The 26,407-nt window shown below is 37.1% G+C and overlaps 1 protein-coding gene across 4 annotated transcripts in view; it reads right to left on the bottom strand.

The window, feature by feature from the left end:
- The window catches only part of LOC144196672 (uncharacterized), a 162,751-nt gene that overhangs the window by 47,148 nt on the left and 89,196 nt on the right, over window positions 1-26,407 (bottom strand). Inside the window, exon 5 of one of the 4 annotated variants that reach the window (XM_077717043.1) lies at window positions 20,040-20,101. The exons of the other annotated variants lie outside the window; for them this stretch is intronic. Coding sequence (XP_077573169.1) covers window positions 20,071-20,101 — 31 coding nt within the window. The 3' untranslated portion in view covers window positions 20,040-20,070. The remainder of the gene's footprint in view (window positions 1-20,039; window positions 20,102-26,407) is intronic. 4 annotated transcript variants of the gene reach the window in all.

The raw sequence follows: 26,407 nt of genomic DNA on the forward strand, positions 1-26,407 counted from the left end.
CTGAGTTGATTAAAGTAGACGGCCTTCAAACGCACTCTGAGAAATATTCCTCATTTAAAGATGTAAAGTATCCATTCCAGGAGCAAGTGTCATTGCCACACAGAGAACGAAGCATGAAATCAATCTTTACAAAATTCAACAGGCGAAAACTCACTTTCAGAACGGTTTCTACAGCTCGGCTGAGTTTGTGACAAGGTTTCCGAAAACTATACCACAGCAATGACTGGGGTGGGTCTTGAATCTCAAGGGCAAATTGGAGTGGTGAGGGAAAATAGGAGAGGAAAGCAGCAAGATATAAGTGCTGGTGGAGATTTTAAGCCGCAGAGACAAACACAGTGGCTGACATAGAGACAGGCTGAGAGGATCAGCACTCTCACTTTGAATAGGCTTAGTGGCAAAGAAATAAGACTTTGACTTGGTATCTAATCAATCTGTGCTATACAGTCCAAATCACAGACATGCCACTCATATTAGAGAAGTGGAGCAACTTTAATTATAAATCTATCCGCTGAGGGAATGTAATGTGATAGCTAGACTCCTAGCAGAAAGAGTGCAATGACACCATGGGGGCTTTGAAAAACATCACAATTATCAGAATATTTGAAGACTTTACACCGAAATCTCCGGAAGTACACTCAGACAAACACAATTTGAAGAAAGCTGTCACATACTACATGAGTTTGAGTCATCTTTTTTTGTACGCCCTTGTAGTTGATTTAGTAGTTTAGCTATGTTGAGGCTCTACAAACCATTCACACATTCACTGTTGAGTCAGGGCCGCTTTTTGCTACGGGCAATGTGAGCAACTCAGTGTGGGGGCGGACGGGAACCCTCAAAGAAAAAAAAATCAATTATATTAGTGGTGGTTTTGACTGCTATCCTTCATTTCCATATCATGCATGTGAAGCCAGTGTCAGTTTAAAATGGCACAATATATTTTTTCTCACTGTGACAAATTTCTTGAGATGTCGTTGATGATTTCAGATTACACCACAGTCAAATTTTAGGTTAGATCCAATCATTCTAATTAAAATTTAACTATTTAATGGCTCCTCTAAAATGGGCAAAATAAAACTAAAACATCAGTTACTGTCTGATCACTGTAAAAGCTAATTTTGACCAAATATAAGAGGAGGAATGCATATTTACTACATATAAACACCAATATAAATTGCACAAACCTTGAAACACCTAAACAGTATACATTTCGATTGAAAAACAAAAACTAAATAAACTACATATAAATAAATAAACAAATATATATATATATATATATATATATATATATATATATATATATATATATATATATATATATATATATATATATATATATATATATATATATATATATATATATATATATATATATATATATATATATATATATATATATATATATATATATATATATATATATATTATTTTTTTTTCTACCTAAATTTATACTTTTTTGGTGGTTCAAGGTTTGTGCAATTTATATCTTATCAATTTATATCTATTTATATCCAATACGAAACAATACAAAAGAGAACCTAAGTTTGTTTGCAAGTGTGTAACTTACAAACATAAGTAACATGAATAATATAATATGTTCTTCAATTTTCCTAGGGCATAGAATTAGCCAAGCCGCCTCTGTGTGGAGTACATACTGTATGATGACAAAAAGGAAACATGATGACAACAACAGAATCCGAAATGGACATTATTGCAACATAGGAAGACAGTATACCCACACATTTCTGTTCTGGACACAATGACTGTATTGACAAACCAGACACAGAGCTTCTTTCGTCTACGTGATGAGGCTCGCTGACAAGCAGTAATTAACCTTGCAATTCCTATTTGCTACTGTGATTGTGAGTTAGACTGCGGCTACAGTATGGGTTTGATTTTTTTTCTCCTTAAGTGCCGAACGTAACTCCTATATGACAATTTCAAATGTTTTAGCGAGAAGTGCATTAATTTCTCATGGAGGGGTACTTGCCTTCCAAGTACTAACACTTAAATTGTCAATATATTTTTGAATTTTAGTGCGACTATTTGACCTGGATGTCCCCTGTGGGATATTAAGGTAGTAGCTCGAAAAATGCAAAATGGACAGTGTTGGGCTCATTCATCCTAAAATTAAAATTTTATCATTCGGGTAAAATACCTTTTTGATGGAAATAGCCATAAAAAAATTACATTTTTTAAAAGTTAATCCTTTAGAGCCATGCTCCGACTTTATAAGTCAACATACATTAAAATATGTGCCCTTTCAGGCACTTTACCACTTTTAAAGTACAAAAAGTCTATGAATTCTTTCGACAACATTGTTACGTTGTTACTAATTGAGTATCAATGAGAAAATCCATGCAAAAGAGTGTAATGGAAAAAAAAGTAATTTCAAAGCACTGGGGGTCGTGTCAATGCCATAATACCAACGTAACGCTCCTATTCCTGCACTTTCTCACCAGCAGTTTCCATAGTTTACCTCACTGGTTAGTAGAGAGCCATATGCACCAATCAAAAGAGCCATATGTGACCCCCGAGCCATAGGTTCCCGACCCCTGGTCTACATGGTTATGATTATGGATGCATCTATAGTTACTAGAAAAGGTAAACATGGAAAAAGAACTTTTGCACAAACTCAGCATTTGAATGCAAAATTGTTTCATTTCTTTGCAAGAATGACATTCTAACAAAAAACACAGAAATGCTGGTGTTGGCATCAATTTCCAGGTGCAACAGCATTTTCAAATTGATCTGTCACAGGCTAAACACGCTCAAACTTAAAATGCCTGCTGACCATCAGCAGAGATAGGATTGTTGTTCGTAGTTATCGCTTCGTTTATTCAAAAACAGGAGGCCAGAAGAAATACAGACACAGAAAGACAACCAGTTTTTGTATGTAAAGTGAACGAGAATCTCTATCATGGAGAAAGCCATGTTCAGAGATAAAACACAGCCCCCTTAACACAAATATTTGACACCCACTTGCAAAACACTACATTTTTCACTTTGGGTTCAGGCAGGGGTCGTATTTTTCAGTATTATGTAACTTCATTTGATGATGACCTTACCATGCATATAAGATTATGTATCATGACGTCTGAGTGGTTGCCCAACTCAAAAAAGTCCCTCAAAACCAATGCAGAGTCCATTTTATGGAGTGGTTTTACTCATAGATACAAACACGGTAATAAACTAATTCCTTGTCAGATAATTCAAGATGATTTTCTGACACAGTCAATCCTATAATTGGCCAAATTCATACAAATTCCTGTTTGCTGTGTAGCCAATGTGAGGCATTAAAATAACCAATCAGTCTAACTAAATCTATATTCTTTAATACAGTTTGTAAACAAATTTACACGTAAGCAATGTCAATTCTTTTAATCGATAAACAATATTATTCCAAATTATTGTTTTCTTCATTTAAAGTAGATTGTCTTAGTAAATATGTTAACTTATTTTGCCAATTAGAAAGGAATATGCCAAATATACTTGACTAAATATATATTCTTTAATACACTTTGTCAACAAATTTACACTAAAGCAATGTCAATTCTTTTAAATGATAACCAATATTATTCCAAATTATTATTTTCTTCATTTAAAGTAGATTGTCTCAGTAAATCTGTCAATTTATTTCACCAATTAGAAAAGAATATGCCAAATATAAAATATTAAAAACAGCAAGTGAATGCCCTTTTTTCCAAGTAAGATTTCCTTGACTGAATTGCTGCTGTTGGATGATCCATTCCCATTTGCCAGGCTACTCAACGGACAACTACATTTCTTTGAGTGACTGTTGCTTTGCTTAGCTTGCTCCTGCAGCTGACCTGAGATTTCTGAAAAGAAAATTGGTTCAGAGGCATGAGTCAAGCAACTGATGTACATGGACTCATGCGTTCAATTTTTAAGCAACATAAAAAAATATATGTTATTTCTCAGTCCAACTCTATTTGTCCAACGAGGTCAAGTATGCACAGTAATTTTTTTTAAGGTATGACTGATAGATTTATGATTTGTTGCTTATTTATTGCACTGGTTGGAAGGACACATTTGACACACCTCAGAATTTAAGTCCCGATAAAGCTTGGCAAAAACTATGCAACACAGATGGAAGAGTCCATTTAAGAAAGCAGGGTATTGAGAGGGCATTATTTTTTGGGCCTGCACTACATTACATGGGGAAATCAATTAAAGTCCGTAAAAAATTAATGAAGTGTCCATCGAGTTTGTGAACAGTGACAGTGTGTTATGTTCAGTGGATAAACGCATTACAAATCACTAAAGGAAGTTTTTAAATTATTATGCATGCTATAATTTCTCATATTAAAATGCCAATTTGAACTATAGTTAAAATTGTACAAATGAGGATGTCTCAAATTCAAACAAATACTTTTTCTTTCTTTCACAATGTCCAACAAGAATAACCATCCATTAGCGTGCTACATTTAAAGGAAATGCAAAGGTCCTTATCTGCGAACGGATCAACAAATGACTTTTTACAAATCCACCTGCCTGAGATTTTAAATGAAATAGTACTACTAAGTTGCCTTCTTGGAGACCACAACAAAGCACACATCAATGCATCTGCACTGGACAATTGTTCCTTGTATGTCAACGGAATGTTGTTGTTTTTTCGAGTCACCAATATAGTACCTTATTTTTAAATGGTTCGATCCCCAAAACAAAGTTCATTCATTCATTCAATTTTCAAACTACTTATCCACAAGAGCAGGGGTCCTCAAACTATTCCACATTGGGCGCAATGAATCAATGGACAAAAATGGGGTAAAATCCACTTCCTAGGAGTATTTATTGATTAAATACAAATACTGCAGCTTCTCAGACATTACAACTGTGCCTGGAGGGTTATTTCCCCGGGAAAAGACAGCGATGGACGTAAATGATGAAACGGCAAAAATTGCTCTAAAATGGGGTAAAATCCACTTTCTAGTAGCATTTAGTGATTAAATACAAACACTGGAGCTTTTCAGATATCAGAGCTGGGCCCACAATTTAAATATTATTTAAGAATATAGCTATATTTTACTCACCAAAAACATCTTTTTAACTGTACACCAGTGGCGGGCCGTCACGGCCTTCAAGGCCTTCTATGCTGACCTAAGAAATATCTGAATCATATATCATATTTTGTCCATCAATACTTATCAAATAATTCCAAATTGTCTGTTAGCTTCATTTCATTGCTTTTGCACTGCTTCTAGATGTGTGTTTTCATAGTGAAGCATTTAACCAATCACATTTCAGCCATTATTTGTTGCCAGGGTCAGAAATCTGCCTATTAAACAAGCGTTGATAAGACTTTTGCTTTAACCAATCAGAACTCGATTTGGTGAAACCAAGGCCATTTTGCAGGCATAGGGATACGTTTTATATATATATATATATATATATATATATATATATATATATATATATATATATATATATATATATATATATATATATATATATATATATATATATATATATATATATATATATATATATATATATATATATATATATATATATATATATATATATATATATATATATATATATATATATATATATATATATATATATATATATATATATATATATATATATATATATGTATATATGTATCCCAGATGTTTTTCAATCACTCCATGACACACTCATCCCATCCTCTCTCTCTCCTGACCACTCTAGGTTTTGTTTACAGGCCAATTTGAATGTGAATGAATCTCTTTTGGATGTTACTAGAAAGCAGTCTAATCCATGCAGGCTGCTGTGAGGCCCTAGCCCTTTGTTTGGGATTACTGCAGCTTAGTGCCGGCTAACAATGATGAGATGAGCAGCTCACCTCATAGCCGCTAATGAAGTGTGGCGAGTTATTTTGCCGTTAGCTAGTTGCCACCGAGCCGAAACGATACCTTTACGCACACAAAAATTCACAAGTGCACGCAGGCACACGGCAAACATGAAAGCACAGACTGATCACAATTTCGAAAGCATCAGGGTATATGGTGAGCCATTCAAATATAATGGTAGAGACATTTTCCATTGAATCCCGTCAAAAGAAGTGAATCGTATTTTTTTAAGTGGAGTTTAATATGACATTTCTCAATTTTACCACAGAATTTTCATTTACAATTTTGTTGTTTTTTCAAAATATATATTTTTTATGGATGGATATAATGAAACAAACCATCCACATTAATATTCATTGAAAAAACAAAACATTGGTTTACAAGAATAATAGGAGAAACTACACGATAGAGAAATGAACCCTAACACTTAAGATACATTTCTCACCAATTTAAAGATAGCTAAAATATTGTTTCGCAGTTGCCTTCAGATATGACAGAAATGCACAGCGTGAGTAAAGAGGTCCGATTCAGAAAACAATTCTCACAACTTTATTTAATCACTGCTCGCTTCAAACTCAGGCCCAGACAGCGTTTTAGCGTGTCCAGGCAGCGAGCTGTGTAAACCTTGCACATATTGATGCTGCATTCAATGGAAAAAAAGTGCCTGGTAAAATTTGCTCATTCATTTTCTGAACCGCTTATCCTCACAAGGACTTTTGGCCAGAGGCGGGGGACACCCAGTTTCGGTGGCCAACCGATTGCAGGTTACAAGGAGACGGCCAACCATTCACACTCACACTCATATCTAGGGGCAATTTAGAGTGTGCCCTACCAGACTATCATAGATGTTTTTGGAATGTGGGAGGAAATATGACTACCCGGAGAAATCCTACGCAAACCCAGGTAGAACATGCAAACACTACACAGGTGGACCAACTTGGGTGGTCCCATTTCAAGCCCTGACCTGGTAGAGGACTCATCGCTGGCACGGTTTCTGCTGGTGAGTGTCAGCCAGCAATCAAAACCCATTGTGTCATGACATAGGCCCAAAGAAATAAGCATGCATCCGGGTTGTCCCTCAGATAAACGTTAACCTGGAAAACTCTAACGCTAACTATAGTTTCTGTCGATGAATAGTCATGAAAATTCAACGAAGCCGGCAAAGCAGAATCCAGCAAATTACTTAGTGTACTTAATTGTTACATGCAGTTAGCCCACACCTGTTGCTGCGTCAGATTCTTTGAATTGCTGATCAAGTTCAGTTTATCTAGTCTCAAGTCTAGCTTCCCTTGTTAAATTATCTTCCGAACCTGCAGTATTTAATTGAGTATAACCCGCAAAACGTTGTACCAAAAAACTGAAGCAAAGTTCGGGTGCGCGTTATACACGAATCCCGGTTAAACAGTGCCCCTCACCGGTTAAAAAGTCCGCTCGGTAACTGTTAAATTGGGAGACGTAAGATCTGTCTTTCTATGCCAGATGGGGTGCGAGACTCCATTCTATTGGCCGATGCTCATAACTTACAAAAAATAACTCAAGAAGAATGGAATCAATTATTTAGTGAATCTGATGATGATGAATCAGACTTTGAAAAAATTTAATGTTATGATGATGAATTAAACTTTGAGAATGTAAAATTGTAAACTCCATTTGAGAACTATATTCATACCAGTAGTTTGTTTTACCAGGTTTCCATATCATATGTTGTGAATAAATGTTTTGTTATGACAACATATGTTCAGCATTTGCCAGTTACCAGTACTGGTGCAATCGTTGGTGTGAGCTGAGAAAAAGTGAAAAAAAAATGTATACCAATTTTTAGTCATAAATATATGTTATAGACATGTGCACGTTATACTCGAATAAATGCGGTAAGTTACTTTTTACATCTACCTTCATCTCACATTTATATTTGATCTTTGACATGGAGAACTGCACTTCAAAATGCTGGAATTTACAACATTTAAATCTTTGAAATGGAGAACTGCACTTCAAAATGCTGGAATTTACAACATTTAAATCTTTGACATGGAGAACTGCACTTCAAAATGCTGGAATTTACAATGTTTATGTTTGGGTGAAGTGTTTGTGCCCCCAGGGTAAAAACATGTCATTCGACAAACACAGAGGAACAAAACAACTATACTCATCAATATTAACCATTGATTTACAGCTATTTGAAAGGTTTTCATTTGATTTTTTTTTAAAAGTATTTTCGGTTTGCGATTTAAACTGTCTTGTCTGATTAGGTTTTCATTTCCACCGGTTCTTGTCAGGCAATCAACTTCTATTTATATCATCTCAAGGTGTTTGTCGTCTCATTTGTCTGTTTGTACTATAATAGTTCCCAGAACCATGTAAAGAGTTGGGATATATTAAGTTGCTGCCTCTTTTAAAAGGGCCAACTCTTATTATTATTATATCAGAAGCCATTTGCGGTGCATACATGAGTGTTGGTAGATGGCCAGCTTTCTTAAGACGGATAGCTCGAATTTACAAGTTGTGAGCATATTATCCTCATCAAAGAGTAACTAATAAGTATATGACAACCGCACTTGGGTTCTCTCGGCTCTATATTGTTTCCCAGTCGTGACGAGAGTGATCGTCACTGCCCAAAATCTTACATTTAGTTATTTTGCAGTTTAAAAACATACTACTGTACATTTTAATTTCTCAATCCAACGACTACCAAAAAAAAGCTGCCAAACATGAAACCCATCCAACAACTTATAACCTATAAAGTCAATAAGGATCAATGGCACCAGAGTTTTCAGAGAATACATGAAAAAACAATGCGATTCAAACATAAAATTAAGATATGCATACACACGTTTTATTTTTATTATTCCTCATATTCACACTGTGAAGAATCTCGTAACCTTGAGACTGTTAAAACATGCTATTTCAATATATTTGGACATTATACATAATAATCTTTGTCTCCAAGCTCTTTTTCTATAAAATATTGCCTGGAAATTATTCTAAATCTCCAACACATAATATATTTCTAAATGCCGCATATTTGGTTTTATACTGTTTTTAGTTGATGGAATGTGTCTTGCAAACACGACACCTTTGCATCCATGTGCAAAGTGTTGCGTTGTTTTCTGTCACAGTCTGGTGTCAAGTGTACTGCAGGAAAGCCACTCGAGAATATACTGTAAACTTGTTATGTGCCCTGCAATACCTTGGATACGCTGGAAAGAATTCTGTTCAAGGTCTCGACATAATTAAAATCACAATAAATACATACATAAATAGGCTCTAAGCCCCCGCAACTCTAGTGAGGAAAAGCTGAAAAAAGAACAAATGACTAAAGATAAGTAATAACTAATTGTAATTGACTCTGGATTTGAATAATACCATTCTATAGATGAATAAATCAAACGCAACAGTTTAAATTTCAATTTTCAAATATCCTTGTACATATTTGAAAAAGACAAATAAATGCATATCTAACAGGCTTCTTTGTTTAGATAAAGTCTTCTGCAACATTCCACCACACTGTTTACTATAGGTTGTTGGCTGTAGGTTTCTCAAATACAAGCTACCTCATCTGATGTCGTAGTCAGTAAGACTAGAGACAGAAAGAAACTGCGGCAATAAAGCAAAAAAGCCATAAATGTTCAGTGTTTATCTTCGGGCTGAGAAACCTCACACCTCTCTGATAATGCCTATGTACATGTGTGTTTCAACACATTGTGGTCCATGCCAGTCCTGATTTAACACTCACCTCACACACAAACACACACACACACACACACACACACACACACACACACATGCAAACACACACATCCGTCTGTTCACTATTTAAACAGCACTTGTTGAATTTCACAACAAGCTCATAAAAGATGTAGAAAAGTGTTAGTGTCCATGGGAAAGTAAATCAAGATGCTTTGCATTGCTGAGTTTATGTGCGCATGCACGTGTTTGTATAAAAGGTTAACATATTTTATGACGTACACCAAATAGGTGAAAAAAGATTACGAGTCTTTTTTTTCGGCTAGCGGGTACACCAAATGTCCAAATAATAATATTAATTGATTGACTTCTTAAACCGGGCTGAAAAGGGTTGATTTTATTTATTTTTTGCCAAATTTTTCATATAATAGGTAAAATAGACAAGAAAAAATCCATACACTTACATTATCTGCCCGCCAGTAAAATGCTTAAAGCTTACCTCTAGTGGTCAGTAGGGAAAAAATAAATATGCCTACCGAAGCAATATTGTACAGTTTTCTGATGTTACAATAGTTGTATCTATTTTGTGTCTTAAGCCAGTTTTCTCAGACTCTTTTACATTCCAAGTTTGAAAATCTATCTCTGCGGCGCCAGACTTTCATTCGTTTAACCTCTGTACCATGCATCCTTGTAATGTTTGCTGGGGGTCGTTGTAGCCTATCCCAGCTAACTTCAGGCAAAAGGCAGACTACACCCTAGATTGGTCGCCAGTCAGCCGCAGGATCGACAACAATTCGCATTCACACTCATTCCGCCACCGAGCGGGAATCGATCCCATGCTTGCCCGCACCAGTCAGCCGAGGGTGTAGACTTTGACAAATCCTCCCTTTGTTTAGCCAGACTATTGTGTAGTGGTTCACTCCTCTGACTTCCAGTTTTCTAGTTATCGGCAAGTTTTCTTATTAATTGTAATGCATTGGAATTGTAATGGAGACGGATCTCATGAAAAACCATAAATTCAGCATTCCTCTCTATCTGGCTAATAGTTTAAAATTCAAACTGCACCTCTTGCAATTCTTGGAAAAAAATTAAATACAAATATGTGGTACAGTATTTTCGGGTAATTAGTCGCTTTTTTTGATAGTTTGGACGGGGGGTGCGACTTATACTCCAGTGCGACTTGTATGAAATTTTAAAAACGTAATTACATAATTTCCCATGTTATTTTCAAATAGTGAAATACGGTAATCAAGCAGCAGAAAGAAAGTTGGAGATAGCGAGCTCATTACCAGGCATGTCAGTAATGTAACGTTAGTATACCGTACACTTATTCAGCCTGTTGATCTCTGTTTTATTTTAATTTTTAAATAGCTTTTCAAGATGACATCTTTTTGGTGTTGGATTTTATCAAATACATTTTCCCCAAAAATGCAACTTATACTGCAGTTTTGTTTTTTTCCCTTCCTTACTATGCATTTTTGGGCTGGTGCGACTTATACTCAGGTGCAACTTATACTCAGGTGCGGCTTATACCCCGGAAAATACAGTATATGTTTATTCTTTGGAAGGTTTACACTGACAAATATACATTTGGACAAAAGACCAATGATTTATCAAGATTGTGTTGCAAGAGCTCTTATACAATATGTACATTGAGGCTATAATAAGATCAAGTCCATTTGCCGTGAATAAAATAAACGAACCATTTATGAAGAGAAAATAGCCAATAATTGATGGGTTACAGGTGTGACTATTTGTTGAAATTATCATATTATTTGGAAACATGGAAATCAAGCAGAAACTGTAATTATTTGTTCTTCTTTAGCGGATTGTGTCTAGATTTTCACCCTAAATATTTGACATTTGTCTACAACAACACATTTACAGGTTTAGGTAAAAATTCTCTGCTAAAGCCAATGTGCCTAAACACTATAAATATCCTCTTGCCACATTTTTGTAGTTCTGTGGTAAATTACACTTTCATGAGTGAGTGAAATGTGAAAAATTTAAGACAGCTGGTTAATATTGTAATAATATTAAGAATGTGATGGATATACATTGTGTTCAGTATTTAATAAAAGTCAGATGAATGGACCACAAAACCAATGCATAAAAATGAGATTAGTAGCTGAACCTGCCAGTTATTCTGTTTATTCTTCTTGAATTCAAGGTGAAAAATGAAATAAGCATTTGGCCATTTACAAGTAAAATCTATGGCAAAGCAACAGGATAATGTGAATTTAATACAGGGGCTCTCAATTCATGAAAATTGTTAATATATAAGGGTATGAAAGTGTATTTGATACTTTCTAAAAGTCTGTCTCGTTAGCTCCTAAGTTACTTCGCACATCACAAAACGTTTTTTATGAATGTCCCTTAATTCGGATTTTTAGGTGAAATGCACATTGATCAAGTGTCCATGAAAAAAAGAGGAAATTGATAGAAAAAAAGTAGAAAATTAATTTTTAATAGTATAATTTCATACTAGCATAATTCCCAAAATACTCTCAGAGAAAAGATAAACTGGCCAATGTAACAAAAACATTTAACCTGCCAAGTTGGTCTCAAATTTGCATATTTACTCAGAGAGTCAAGTTAGGACATAATTCAGGTATCCATTCATTCTGTTCATTTCAAACTTACCCTGAGATAATCACAATTTCCCAGTCATTTTAAACCACTTTCAAATGAACCTCTAACATAAATTCAGTCATCTTCAAAATCTGATCTTCAAAAAAAAAGTTACCTTTGAAAACTAGATTGTACTTTAATGATCTTCACATGAACAATCCCAGCCCCAAATATTTCTTGGATCCTGAGCCCAAACAATGACAGTATCTGCTGCCAGACCAATTCTGTAATGGAAAGCCGTCTCTCACTCTCTCATTCTATGATCTGTGAGTCTTGTTCGCCCAGCCTGTCACTAATGTAAATGAAAAGCAGTGGGACAGAGAGTTGCTAATGTGTGAGCAGGGACAAAGCCAGACTCAGTGTATTGTGTGAACCCTGTGACACATATCCCAACATCTCACTTACGTGCACGCAGCCCTTCATGTACACACACACATACACACGCACGCCCACATGTACCCCGCCAGCCACGTACTCTTCTCTTTATTGACAGCTCCTCAAAATCAATAAAAGTGATCTTGCAGTCTATTCCTATTTGGCTGCATCATCTTGGAAGTGGCTTTTCTAGAATGCAGCAGCCATACTGTACAATGGTCCAGCCAAGCATGTGTAATTTACCATTGATTTACCTCCCCCAATGGCTCCTTAGCCGCTAAGTCACTGCACACAACACAAAAAAATCTAACTTCATCACATTCACTGTTAATGCACATTCACAATAACCCTATTTTCTCTTGCCCTCAGGTAATGTCACCCTTTCTTCATTTTTTTTTTTTTTTGGTGCTTTCTTTCTTTTTTCGTCTTTGATTTTCGTGCTTCATACTCAGGCCTTTTTTCTGTGAATCTCTTCACAGGTCACTGTTTTTTAACTGAAATGGATGAATTCTGCAAATGTTGTGTGTGTGTGTGTGTGTGTGCTACGTTTATCTCAACTTTTTCTAAGCTGGCATTGCTATATTGTGGGCTTTTTTTTACAATGAAACTAAAATTTGGGGCTGCATTTTTATTTGCTCAGGAAGAAAAAAATAAGTTCTGGAAACTTTTTAAAAAAGTTTTTAAATACTCTAAACTAAAATCAAAAAGGAAAAAAATTGAGCTAAAGACTGTTAACAACGGTGACAAATTTAATGAAATAAAAAACAACAGGGAAAAAGGGAAAAGGGAGAAAAAACGGCTTGTCCTAGTAGTCCTAACACTGTAGGCATATCTCCCCTGACTGTCAATCGATCACTTGATTAATCACTATCACTTGATAGCACTTATGTTATTGTTTAGCATGTTTCTCCATCAAGACAATTGTACTTGTTTATCAGAATATAAATCTGAATGAGAAGAGAGATATATATATATATATATATATATATATATATATATATATATATATATATATATATATATATATATATATATATATATATATATATATATATATATATATATATATATATATATATATATATATATATATATATATATATATATATATATATATATATATATATATATATATATATATATATATATATATATATATATATATATATATATATATATATATATATATATATGTCAGGAGTGGGTGGATTGCCTTTCCTGGCATGACGTCACGATAACCCTAATTACGTGATTAGATTATTTTTGGTATTTAAGCATTGTGATTTTCTGTGGACGCTGTTGGATCGTCTGGTGTAGTACTGGTTTAGTTCTGGTTTCGTTTCCTGTTAATCCTCGTAGTCATTGCTGTTTCCATTGACGCCCCGCCGCATGTTGTTTTCGTTTGTAATGAGTGGTCAAGCCAAGTTGTTTAAGTTATGTTACCTCGTTTATTAAATCAACCTACAAGAGCTACAGATCTGCCTCACCTTTCCATTTACTTCGGCGACTCTGCATCTGGGTTCAACTTACCCTACGATCGCGTCGCACTACGCGGCGAGATCGTAACAATATATATATATATATGTACTCACAAGGCTCGTGGGTGGTGCTGGAGCAATTCCAGCCAATTAGTATTCGATTAGCCTTACCTGCATGTTTGTGGGATGTGGAAACCACAGCACCCTTGGACCCCTGAACTGAACATAGGACATCTATGCATCTAGCTATTCATGTTTTATTCATTCATCTTCCATACCACATATCCTCGAAAGGGTTGTAGGGGTTGCTGGAGCCTAACCCAGCTGACTTCGGGCGAGAGGCAGACTACACACTAGGCTGCTCGCCAGTCAGGTGTAGAACACACAGAGAGACAAATGACCATCTGCACTTACAATTATACCGCCACCAGTGGGAATCGAGCCCGCGCCTGCCCGCATCCAAGTTCGGCAAGTGAAGCTCTACGCCACGCACCAGCTAGAGCTAGATAATGACTGTATATATGTATGTATATAAATATGTAGTCATTAGATTGGAAATATTCTGTCAAGGTAGTCTCCCTAATTTTAGGCTTTGAATTCATCTATTCTATGTTAATTTGCCTCCTTGCCCCCACCTTTACCTTCCTCTGCCATTAAGTTGTCACATCCTGGTTTCTCTATAAAAAGTAACGAGCAACAAGTAACTGGTGGGCGGAAGGCTCTCTGCGTCCTTTAACTGATGTGATTGTCTGTCTAATAGTTTTCTCATTTAAAGGAATTACTATATTCACATTGTGCCTACTTTTTGCTAGATGTTAGGTATACTAACCAAATTCCCATGAAATATACAATGGTTAATCTAACCAGCACATAAATTAACAATGAAGTGATGCACTTTGACATTTTTATAAAGAAACAAATGTGAACTTAAACTAATTAGTGACCGGAGAATGAGAAGCTGATGATACGAGGTGACGAAAGTCAGGAAATACTGTTCCATTAACCGGGATAAAATAACACAACATATCTGCTATAAATTTACAATACTATTCTTTCTAAAAAGCTCATTCACTGCGAAGATGGCTTTAGTAGTCGTTTATTATCGGAACTGTGCTATGCCCCTTTAGTCGACAAGAGTGTTGCTAAGGGGAGAAATACAAATATTTCTTGTTTGTTCTTTTCCTGTTATGAACATTATACCATATCTGACACCAAGTTTTTGTCTTAGTGCATCAGCTTGGAAAACGGAACATATCAACTGTTCCAGTAAACAAAGGTGGCGGGGGCTCTGTAAAATAAGATCTCTGTTTGTGTGCATCTTAATAAAGTATTTTTCTTTTTATCTCTTCAGTTTTAGTAGTCTCAATATTGTCACCTTTTTGGTTACAACATTCTGGGATCCAGGAAATGTGCACATTAAAGGGATTCTGGTTATGGTCCTTGATAAGATGGAACGACAACAATTTGTGCTTAAAACCCGGCTTAAACAGAAACTGGCAAAAACGAGACCAAAAGAGTTTCTGTCTATAACTAGGGAGCAATATTCAGTTTGTGTCCATGTATTCAACATTTTTATTTTGATCTATTTAAAATAAAATCATCTAAATTACTTTACAGTCCACCCATACCCATTCAAACCACTGTTTTCCCTTTCTTTCCCAAATGTTTAATTTTCAAGATCCCTGGTGTAATGTAAGGTTAATGACAAAAACTGCTAAATCAAAGGTAACACCAACGAACTGTTTTACCAAATGCTCTAATGTGCAAAATGAGCACAAACTTCATTGTACTTGCAAAGAGACTTATTTACTGATTCAATATTTTAACTACAGAAGATTTTATCTGCATGAAATTCCCAGCTAATTTGCAAACATCTCAAACCTGAGAAGAATTGCAATGGCTAATTAGGGATTTTTAAATAGCGCATTTGAAAGGCAAGTTCAAATGGCACCAGTAATGCGCAAATCCCATGACCACCAGGCAACAGCAAAAGGAGGGGGCGAGACTAACCGTCCTTTTCTACTGAAATAAAGAAAAGTCATTTTTACTACGTTTTGTCTATTTTCAAACACTTCAAACACCAATTGACACCATTTTAATCGTTGTGTGGAGATACATAGGATGCGTGTGCCAGGTGTCTGTTCTTTATGAGAATTGAGGGAGACGCAAGCCTTAGCCCGAAATTACATCGGAAAGAGCTGCATTGTATCTGCGTCACGACTAAAAAAAACGTCTCAGGGTAATCTCTAATGATTGTGAATTTTATAACCTTTATTTAACCAGATAAAACCAGTTGCGGTCAAGATCTGCTTCACAAGGGTTACCTGCCCAAGAGGTCAGCAGCACATGTCATAAAATCAGTTAAAAAGCAAAGGGGACAAATAAGAAAGGTAACCCAATAATACGTTGACTATTCTTCACCTTCTAACAGGGCCAGGATTCACTTGAAAATTCAAAAGGTCTTTTTATCTAAAAATGTCAATATAACTGTTGAAAAACTGAATCTCGAATCCCAATTTTTTTTTGATGACTCCAAACATAATTTTAAAATAAATTATAACAATAATGGAAAATAAGAGAGCCACTGGAGCTGAAAAAAATAGGGGTTGGTGGAATATTAATGAATTTAATTGTCCATTGATTCAAATTAAATCAGCCAAAATGATGCTAATTCCGCACGTCTGTAAATATTGGAATACACAAAAAAGACAAGACATGCCGAGGAATGAGGAACGTAATAAATAGCAGTCGAGATTGTGACTTGTAATAATGTGTTTATTTGAGTGAAAATGGATGAAAGCGCATTGCTGGCTAACTTTATTTTTCTCACCTAGTGGGAAATTCGGGGTACAATGGATTTTATGCAACGTGGTTACCGGTCTCATTCAATGTCCTGAGGGGATCTCCCGTTAAATGCCAATAATATCTGATCCATCAAGATGCACGGCTGCCAAATGCAACCAATTTGTAGGCGATTAATTTGATGGTAGAGACCATGAAAGCTACCTTACATGAAGTCAAATATAATTCACTGTTTTACTAGCAATGAAGAAGGTTAAACTTGAATAAAAAATAGAAAATAACTCATTGCAAAGCCCCTTGTAATTACATTTGCATTGAGAAGTTGTCCAAAATAAAAGCAAAAGGGAAACCACCTATGACTGACCACTTTTGGGTCTGGGTCTCTAATCGACCAAATTTAATTTTAAGTAAAAAAATTGAAATCAAAACAGTGTTCGTTGGAAGCACACACTTCACATTCTGTGATTCATTGAAAATGGGGGAGAGGTTTGAGATGATAATGTTCTTTCAGGCTGCTAAATGGTATAACTGACGACATTACTCTTAATAACATTTATGCTGACAGTGATCCGATTTCACTCAATTGTGAATACGTAGTGTTTTATTGTAAAACTGGCAGAAAAAAAACATTTGTCAACATATTGTCAGTTTGACCTGAAATCCAAGGATGACACGCACATACATGCCCGTCCACACATAGACAGCTGTCAGTCATTCTTTTGAGCGCACTGTGTTGTTGGTTAAGTCTAACACTATTCCTCAGCCATACTAAGCCTATTACTGTATTCATTCACTGCTATTCACAGCACACACACACACAAACATTGTTCCTAACACAGAGAACTTTTCAGTAAGCCTCACATATCCTCAGGCTGTATCACACATCATTTCCCCCAACACATACACTCAATAGTATGTCATCCACAAACGCGTACGCAATATCTGGATCTTCTTTTTTTCCTGAGAATTGAAGTGTTGCTGTTTGTTGAGGGTATCGTTTACAGTTGAGGTGCTTGAAGAAAGACACCTCTCCCATGGCGTTGCTTGCGTGTGTATGTGTGTTTTTAGAGTGGGGCTTTGCTGTTTCCAACACCGTTATCAGTTCTATTCCAATGTATTTCTTATCAAGGTGGTGGTGTGAAGGGAGGTGGGGATGAGAGAACCAACAATACAAGCTTATCAAACGTCCTCAGCCTTGATTCCGCCTGTCACTCAAGACCCACATACACACAGTCAAACACACACACACGCATACACACATGCACAGCACCACTAAGAGTGGGCCTTTTTGATTGATAGCTGGCTTTGCCAACAAACAGAGCTGGGATCAACATCCCTGTAGCCTTTTTTTCCCCTTACACACGATGCACTGGCATAACCTATGGTTGGTACGTGTGTGTTTGTGTGTCTGAAGTGAGCCAGAACATTCCAGAGTAACAAAGATGGGATTAGGGATGCATTAGTTGGCCTTGCAGCACGATTCCTGTCAATAACAGTGACCAGAATGAACGGTGAAGCTTTGATAAGAAGACAAAGGACAAGCGCGATAGCACCAAGAGGAGGATGGAATTGGGGGTGTGCGAAGTAAGGATCAATAGTAAAGAAGATGGATGGATGATGTGGAGCAGGGAGCGACAGAATCAATATGAAAGGAGGAGAGAAAGTTTTTACAAAGGATTTAGGTGAAGATGGTTAAGAGGGTAATAGGGGGAATGCTGAGTGTTGGGGTTTGGGTTGGAAGGATGTGACCGGGGTAGGTTGATAATGGCCCGTTATTTTTTACGTGTTTTTAAGTTCTTGATTTTTTTTTTTTTAGAAGTGAAAACCAATTGTAGAAAAAATACATTTTTTTCTTCACTTTTTCTGTTAACCCATAATAAAGTCATAAAAGAACCAAAATTCATGAATGTTTTTTAATTTTAAGTTTATTCTAGTGAAACCTGTACAAGACATGTTTAAAATTTTTCAAAGCACAGATTTATTCATTATGAAGCACTACTTTAATATTATTAAAATCAAATTGAGATCAAGACTTAAAAAAATAGCTATATACAAAAATATTGTCTAACTTGGGTTCCTTGTGAAAATGATTTGTAAGTATAATTTTTGGATAAAATACATTTATAGATTTTTTTTCTTCGCAGTTGTTTTTTTTCAAAACAAAATTTGAAAACCTGAAATAATTGTAGTCACATTGGTTTGTCACTTTTTTTCTATGATTTGATATCGAGTTTTTTTTGTTTTAAAACTAATATAAGTATTAAAAGTATAACCAAATGCGTATTTTGGTTTTCACTGTCATAATGGCCCACTGAGAAAAAAACAACTCCGAAGTGAAACAAAAAGGAGTTTGACATCCTGCTTTGACCAAAAGATACCAAGAGATGATGATGGAGGGAAGCTGTGAGCTGCTAGAGGGAATACGGTAATTGTTTGACCGTCTCTTGTTAATTAATTTTCCTCATTCATACTCTCTACATAACCTGGAAGCTGTAGGTAATGATATAGACAGAGGGACATGAATACGGAGAGTGCGATGGTGAGAGGAAGAGGAGGCAGAAGGGAAGGTGGTGGGGGGCAATCAAGGGCATCCTGTTACTGTCAGCAAGGCAGTCAGCAGCTAGCAGCCTGTCGCACAACGACACAATGAGGCCCTGCAACAAACAGCCACTTAAAAAAACAGCCTGGCAACAGAGAGCAAATTCAATTAGAGAAGTAATTAGTAGATACAGAGTAAGGCAAGCAAGCTGTGGCGACACCACCAAACAGGATTTAATAGGTCGGATAGAAGGAGGACTTTGTCATAATTAAGAGGCAATCGCCTATTCCCTTGAATAGCTAAAAAAATACACGGCGCCCTCTATGCAAAACTATTAATTCAGTGATCGCAAAACATTTCAGAAAATGATTAATACAACAAATTCCATTTTAAAAGGCTAATTTCGGATAAGATAGCAAGACAATTGCACATAATTCATTCTATCTGGCATTTATATTGCTAATTAATTTCCTCCGATAATTTATTGAAGGACTCTTTCCTTCGTTCTTCTCTATGCATGACTGAGTGTTTATTGCCTGTGAGACGGGATTCACTGAAACAGCGCAGAAGCTGCTGAACAGAGCTCGTAACGCCTCCTCGCTAAACGTCGCCACTCATGAGCAAAAAAGGAACAACAAAATTACAAAACACAAAAAAAACACTACAGCTTCTTACCTTTCCACCTCATCAACCATGTATACTCCCCTCATTTCCAGTATTTTCCTTTCAACTTCACACTAACACAAAAACAAAGGACAGCAATTACATTATCATAGATGATAACGATGTGAAACTAAATCAGTAGCTCATTTATTCATTTTTCTATCACTTGGGAAGAGAATAGACTACGATGGGGCCTATCATTTCACAGAGGCAGTTTCTACAAAATAAAAATTGCTCGCTCCCTTAACCAAAGTTATGACAGCCCACTTTAATACAAATCATTGAAGACAACAAGGCACATATAAAAGAATTAAAGGTAAATTTCTCCTAGCTGGCTTTTCTAAAGGTGCAAAACAACATTATTGTTCGCCAATGAGCCTGATGTTGCTGTCGCCCCATCCGTGTTACTGTCATGATCTTGTCTGGAAGTAATTAATCTTAAGAACTGCTCGAAGGGGGAACATTTTTGATTCAGGATCGTGGGGTGCTATGGCCAAATAGGGACAGTAGGTGCGAGACACGTGACATGTTGATTGTTGAATAATATTCAAACATTAATTAATTCGTTTTCTGAATTGCTTATCCTCACAAGTGTCGCGGAGGGTCCTAGAGCCTATCCCAGCTGACTTCAGGAACCAGGCGGGAACACCCTAAATTGGGGGCCAGCCAATCGCAGGGCACAAGGACAAGATCAATCATTCACACTGAAACTCACACTTAGGGGCAATTTAGTGTGTTCAACCAGCCTACCATGCATGTTTTTGCAATGTGGGAAGAAACTGGAGTGCCCGGAGAAAACCTCTGCAAGCCCAGGAAGAACATAATCCACACAGGAAGATCGACCTGGGATCGAGCTACGAACCCATAACTGAGAGGCTGACATGCTAACCACTCACCTTCTGGGCCGACCATATCGATACATTATTCATTCATTCATTTACTGAACCACTTTATCTTCACAAGGGTCACGGAGGGTGTATGAGCCTATCCTAGCTGACTATGGTCCAGATGCAGGGGTCACTGAATCGGTGGCCAGTCAATCGCAGGCCATGAGGAGATGAACTTGCCATTCACGCTCACACTCATGCCAAAGGGCAATTTCGAGCAGTTTTTCCCAACCACTGTGCCCTGAGCAATGGTCAGGTGTTCCACAGGAAAATGCAAGAAGTCTCATCTCTCATCTCATTTTATCACTTTATCCTCATTAGGGTTGCGGGGGATGCTGGGGCCTATCCCAGCTGACTCTGGGCGGGGGACACCCTGAATCGGAGGTCAGCCAATCGCAGGGCCAAGGAAACGGACAACCATTCACACTCACACCTACACCCATATCTAGGGGCATTTTAGAGTGTCCAATCAGCCTACCTTGCATGATATTGGAATGTGGGAGGAAACCGGAGTACCTGGAGGAAACTCACACAGGCCCGGGCAGAACATGCAAACTGGACATAGATGGACATGACCAGGATTTGAACCCAGGACCCCAGAGCTGTGAGGCCGACGCTCTAACCACTCGCTCACCGCGCCGCCTACCCTGCCAATTGCAGTATTTATAAAAAAACAAACACCATTAATGATATAGGTGATGGAAATTACCACCTTTCATTCCATAGTTTTGAATTTCACCAAGAGAAAACCAATCTCAGTTTAAAAAAAATAATAATAATAATCTTGGTCATCGAAATGAAATGAAAGGCACAATCCGAGAAGGGAGTTTAGGCTGTGACGATAAACTGGATTTCCACATTCGTTTTGAATACATAGTTTCTCAGGCTTGGTTAAAAAATGAGAGGAAGATCTCCGTATGGAGAATTTGCATATTCATCTGTGACCGTTGGGCTTATTTGGTACCCCATTTTGGAGTGATGTGAGCGAAAAATATCCACTTAACCATATCATCTTGACTGATCGGGACTCATAAACCAGGCAATAGGCTGAGAGGGGAGGATAACACTAATGTGGCCTCAAATTTCTATGCAGGACTAGTTAATGCCATTCACTGAGGAAGGTAGCTGATCGACTGGGGCGCAGAGAGAAGTAAGGGAAGGAGATGGACATTAAGTGGCCTTCAAAGTCTGCAGCCGCCGATTTAAGAGCCAATTACTTCTCTAATGGAGTTAATACCAAAGATGAGATGGGAGGAAAGGAAACAGCGAGGATGCGTGTCAGTGAGACAAACTGCAGTGGAAAGAACGATTAAAATTTGTTAATCTGATGGGGAAAATCATTAAGCATCAAACATACTCTAAATGCATCAGGAGAGAAACCAAAATGAGACTTGGGAGGAAAGAAATATGGTGCAAAACACACACATCTCGGTCTCATGATCCATAGTGTTAGAATGCAGATTATAACTGTGATCTCTGGGCTTATAAACGATTTAGCCAATTACCAACGTTATCTAAAAACGCTTTAATTTACCATTCAGAGCTGCCACAGGGGCCCTCAAATCTGTCAATGAGGGTGATTAGAGCCCAGATTGCAGCTTCTGAGGGCCCAAACATCTGCTGCCAGATTGACTTGGAGATGTCAACGCAAGAAAAGAGCTCCTCTTCAGAGCCTGGCATCTGATTATCAAGGAGAAGACAGGGAGAAGATAAAGAGGATGAGAATAGAGTGGAAAGAAGTGGAAAGACCTGTATTGGTTGCCTGCCAGCAAGTGCAGCGACAAGGAAGGCCCATCTGTGTGCCCTCAAACTCAAGGCATGGCAGATGTAGACGTAGATTGATTTCCATTCAGCTGTCATGATACCCATGCAGAAAAATGTCCACGCACACACACAAGCAGAAAATCATGGTGTTTGATAGCTCCGTCAAGTACCCAGGCTGCCGTTGGCTGTCACTTTGCCAAGCTTTTCCTCTCCTTCCTGTCATTTCCTCATTCTCCAGTCCTCCCTCTCTCTTCCTCTGCCTATCTCCGTCAACGAGTACAAGCAGCATCTAAACGACACATCTGGTGCTCAAATTAAATCATTTACCATCCATAGAGAGACGAGACATTTACTGACAATACAGCCGGTGGGGAATCAGTGGGCTTTTCTCTCACACAGCTAACACTATATTCTCGACTTGCATCTGATTAGAAGTCAATACAGGAGGTACTTTCGTTTTGCAGCATGCTGTTAATGAGAGGATTGAGAATATAATGGAGTGGGATGATCTTCTGCCATTGGGCTTTAACGCTGCCTTTTGTCTCTATTAACATTCATTAATTTTCCCTAACCGCTTATCCTCACAAGTATCCTGGGTGGTGCTGGAGCCAACTATGGGCAATAGGCGGGGGAGACCCTATAATGGTTGACAGCCAATTGCAGGGTATATTCATGCTCACACTCACACCTAGGGGTAATTTTGAGTTTTCAACCAACGCATGTTTTTGGGATGTGGGAGGAAACTGGAGTACCTCAGGAAAACATGCAAACTGCACACTTGGATGTCTGAGTCTATGCTTGAATCTTTGATCTCAGAACTGTGAGGCCAACAACTGATTCACTGTGCCACCCTCTATTAACAAAGTATACACTTTTTTCATTTTCAGGTTTTAAACACCTTAGGTCATAAAAAAAACGTTATCTGATGCCGTGCTGTTGGTCCAAAACCAAAATTTTCTTGGAACACTTTCAAAAGTATCCCAAGCAAGATTTTAAACTAATTTACTGAATAAATGTAAACATGTCCATTTAAAGACTTTTTGTATTTTTTAAGAGAGGCCCTTTGTTATAAAGATAACTTGAGAACTAAATAGAAATACGGAGAACTAAGACGAAATAATTATTACGGTAAATGAGCAGATTATGTCACAAACGTGATAACAAAGAAAGTGGCTTTTACATCCGGCATACATACAGTGCTGGAACAGTACATGCTCTAGATCACATCTTCATTGCAACAGCAACCTGTCAAATGACTCAATAAATGTTGCCCAGTCTGATCAGGCACAATTCACATTTTGGTACTTGCTTACAAAAGTCTGAAAAGCCAGCCCTTAAAATCAGATATGAGTAAAAAACACATTGGACTCAGACAGGGTGTAGTCTGTCTTTTGCCCCAAGTTAGTATGGATTCCAGCAACCTTTTATTTATGTAATACAGCTGTAAAAAAAGAATTTGAATACCAGAGAAAACCAATGTTAATATTTGGTAGAGTAGCCTTTGTTCGCAAGTACAGAGTTCAAACGTTTCCTGTAGTTTTTACCATGTTTGCAAACAGTGCAAGACCACCTAGATCTTATCTAGATTAGTCAAGTTTCCGGGCTGTTGCTGAGAAAATATCCCTCCAAATATTGTCTATTGCGTTCTGGCCTGGAGAATGGCTAGGCTACATCAGAACCTTGATATGCTTCTTGAGAAACCGGTCCGTGATTTTCCTGGCCGTATGCTTGGGGTCATTTTCATGTTTGAAGACCTAGCCACAAATCGTCTTCAATTCTCTGAAAGAGGGAAGGCAGTAAATAAGTATTTGGCAATTTCTCCGTAGCCATTTTCAGCCCCTGTAAAGGTGTACAATTTTGTCTCTGGGGTCTTTGGACAGCTTTATGGTATTGGCCATGGCACAAGTTAGACTCTTACTGATTGTATGGGGTGGACAGGTGTCTTTATGCAGCTAATGACCGCCAACAAGTGCATCTGATTCAGGATAATAAATGGGGTGGAAGTGGACTTTTATAAGTGGACTAACAAGATGGTAAGAATTTTAGCTGATAGACAGTTGTTCTAATATTTATTTTCAGCAGAATAACATAAATAAATCTTAATAAAAAAACATACATTGAGATTTCTGGATTTTTCTTTTTAGATTATATTTCACAGTGGACATGCACTAATGATGGAAATTTCAGATACCTACATGAGGGGGAAGTGGGACAAGGTGCAACTTAATAGGGTATTTAAATTCTGATTAAACTGACTGTATGTATAAAAATGAACTTGCTGATCATAATGTAAAAATGAAAATATATATATTTTTTAAATGTAACGGGTGCCCAAACATTTTTTATACTCCCGGTTGGTAAGGTATCATGTACCATACATCTTGACCCATTCACTATCATGGCGTTATAAAAAAACAAAAGAAAATAACAATGACATATTGTTGCATCCCGCTCATAGAAGGTCATTTAATAAACCAATCACAATATCAAGGCCAGCGCAAATGACTGAATAGAAGGCTAATCAAACTATGACTCCGGCTGATTTAATATTTTAAATTCAACAACGAAATGTCATCTAAGGAATAAAAAAAATGGTGCCATGTAAAACTGTGGACGCGTAGAACAGCCTGGGAATGTACTGACCCTTTTGAAATCCGTGCAAATTATGGGAATTTTTGTGTTATCCAACTATATATTTGCTCAGCATGGGCCTTTGTAGGTTTCTGCATGGGTCTGTGGCTACTGGAGAGACTATGTAATCTGTGTTGGAGAGAAGAAAGATGGACAGTTGAAACTGTCAAAGAGGTCGTGCATGTGTGTAGGCTAGCAGTTGACCCAGTGTCATTTAGGGAGCCCATATCGTTCCATTCCCTAGGGCGAGGCGGACTGAAACATTAAATCAATTCATTCATTTGAACGGATCATACTGTTTCTCCCCCTTGAGATGCCTAAAAGCTTTGCTCCATGCTGGTTTGGTGACATTTTCCTAAAAAAATGGAGGAAAGTAGCTTGAAATTAAAGAAGGCAATGACAAAATAAAACAACATGAACACAGTATTTTTTATGTATAATTATAGTAAAAAAAAATAAAAAAGTTGTTTACTTGAAAAGCGGTTGGACATAAAATGTGCTTATTGTTCAGTTCACATGCTTTTAAGATTGTTTTGGTATTATTCCAATGACATGAAATGAACCCTGCGGTCTTCTTATATTTGGGAAAAACTATGTTGGAACGTACTTTGGGTAAAAATTACCTTTTTGGTATTCTAAATATACATAATCGACTTCAATGTGAAGTTGAATTATGTAACTTCTAGAAGCATTATGGTGAATGGTTAGCATTTCCTCTTTAGCAAGAAGTCCTGGTGTGCAACATGTATTCTGCCTGCTACTTCTCGTGCTTTTTCAAACTTCTTTGTTTCAATGGTTTTGCAGCATCTCACACATTTGGAGTATTCCACACAGTGTGGCAATTATATAATTCTAAATTCTCAAACTGATTTAGTAATAAATCCTGCCGTTCTGATGACAGTTTGTTGGTGGCATGCTCCAAATCAGCTTTTCCATAAAATCCTCTCTGACAAAATGTGACAAACTATTGTTGTTCTTTGTCTCCATATCACTCTAATCCTCTTTCTCCTGCTCAGCCAATCCCCATTCCCCTCCATACCACCATCACTCTGCCCAAATGAAGGCAAATGCCTCAGTACTGACCGCTGTCAACGCACA

This window comes from Stigmatopora nigra, chromosome 5, assembly GCF_051989575.1.
Source record: "Stigmatopora nigra isolate UIUO_SnigA chromosome 5, RoL_Snig_1.1, whole genome shotgun sequence".
NCBI classification, from domain to species: Eukaryota; Metazoa; Chordata; class Actinopteri; order Syngnathiformes; family Syngnathidae; genus Stigmatopora; species Stigmatopora nigra.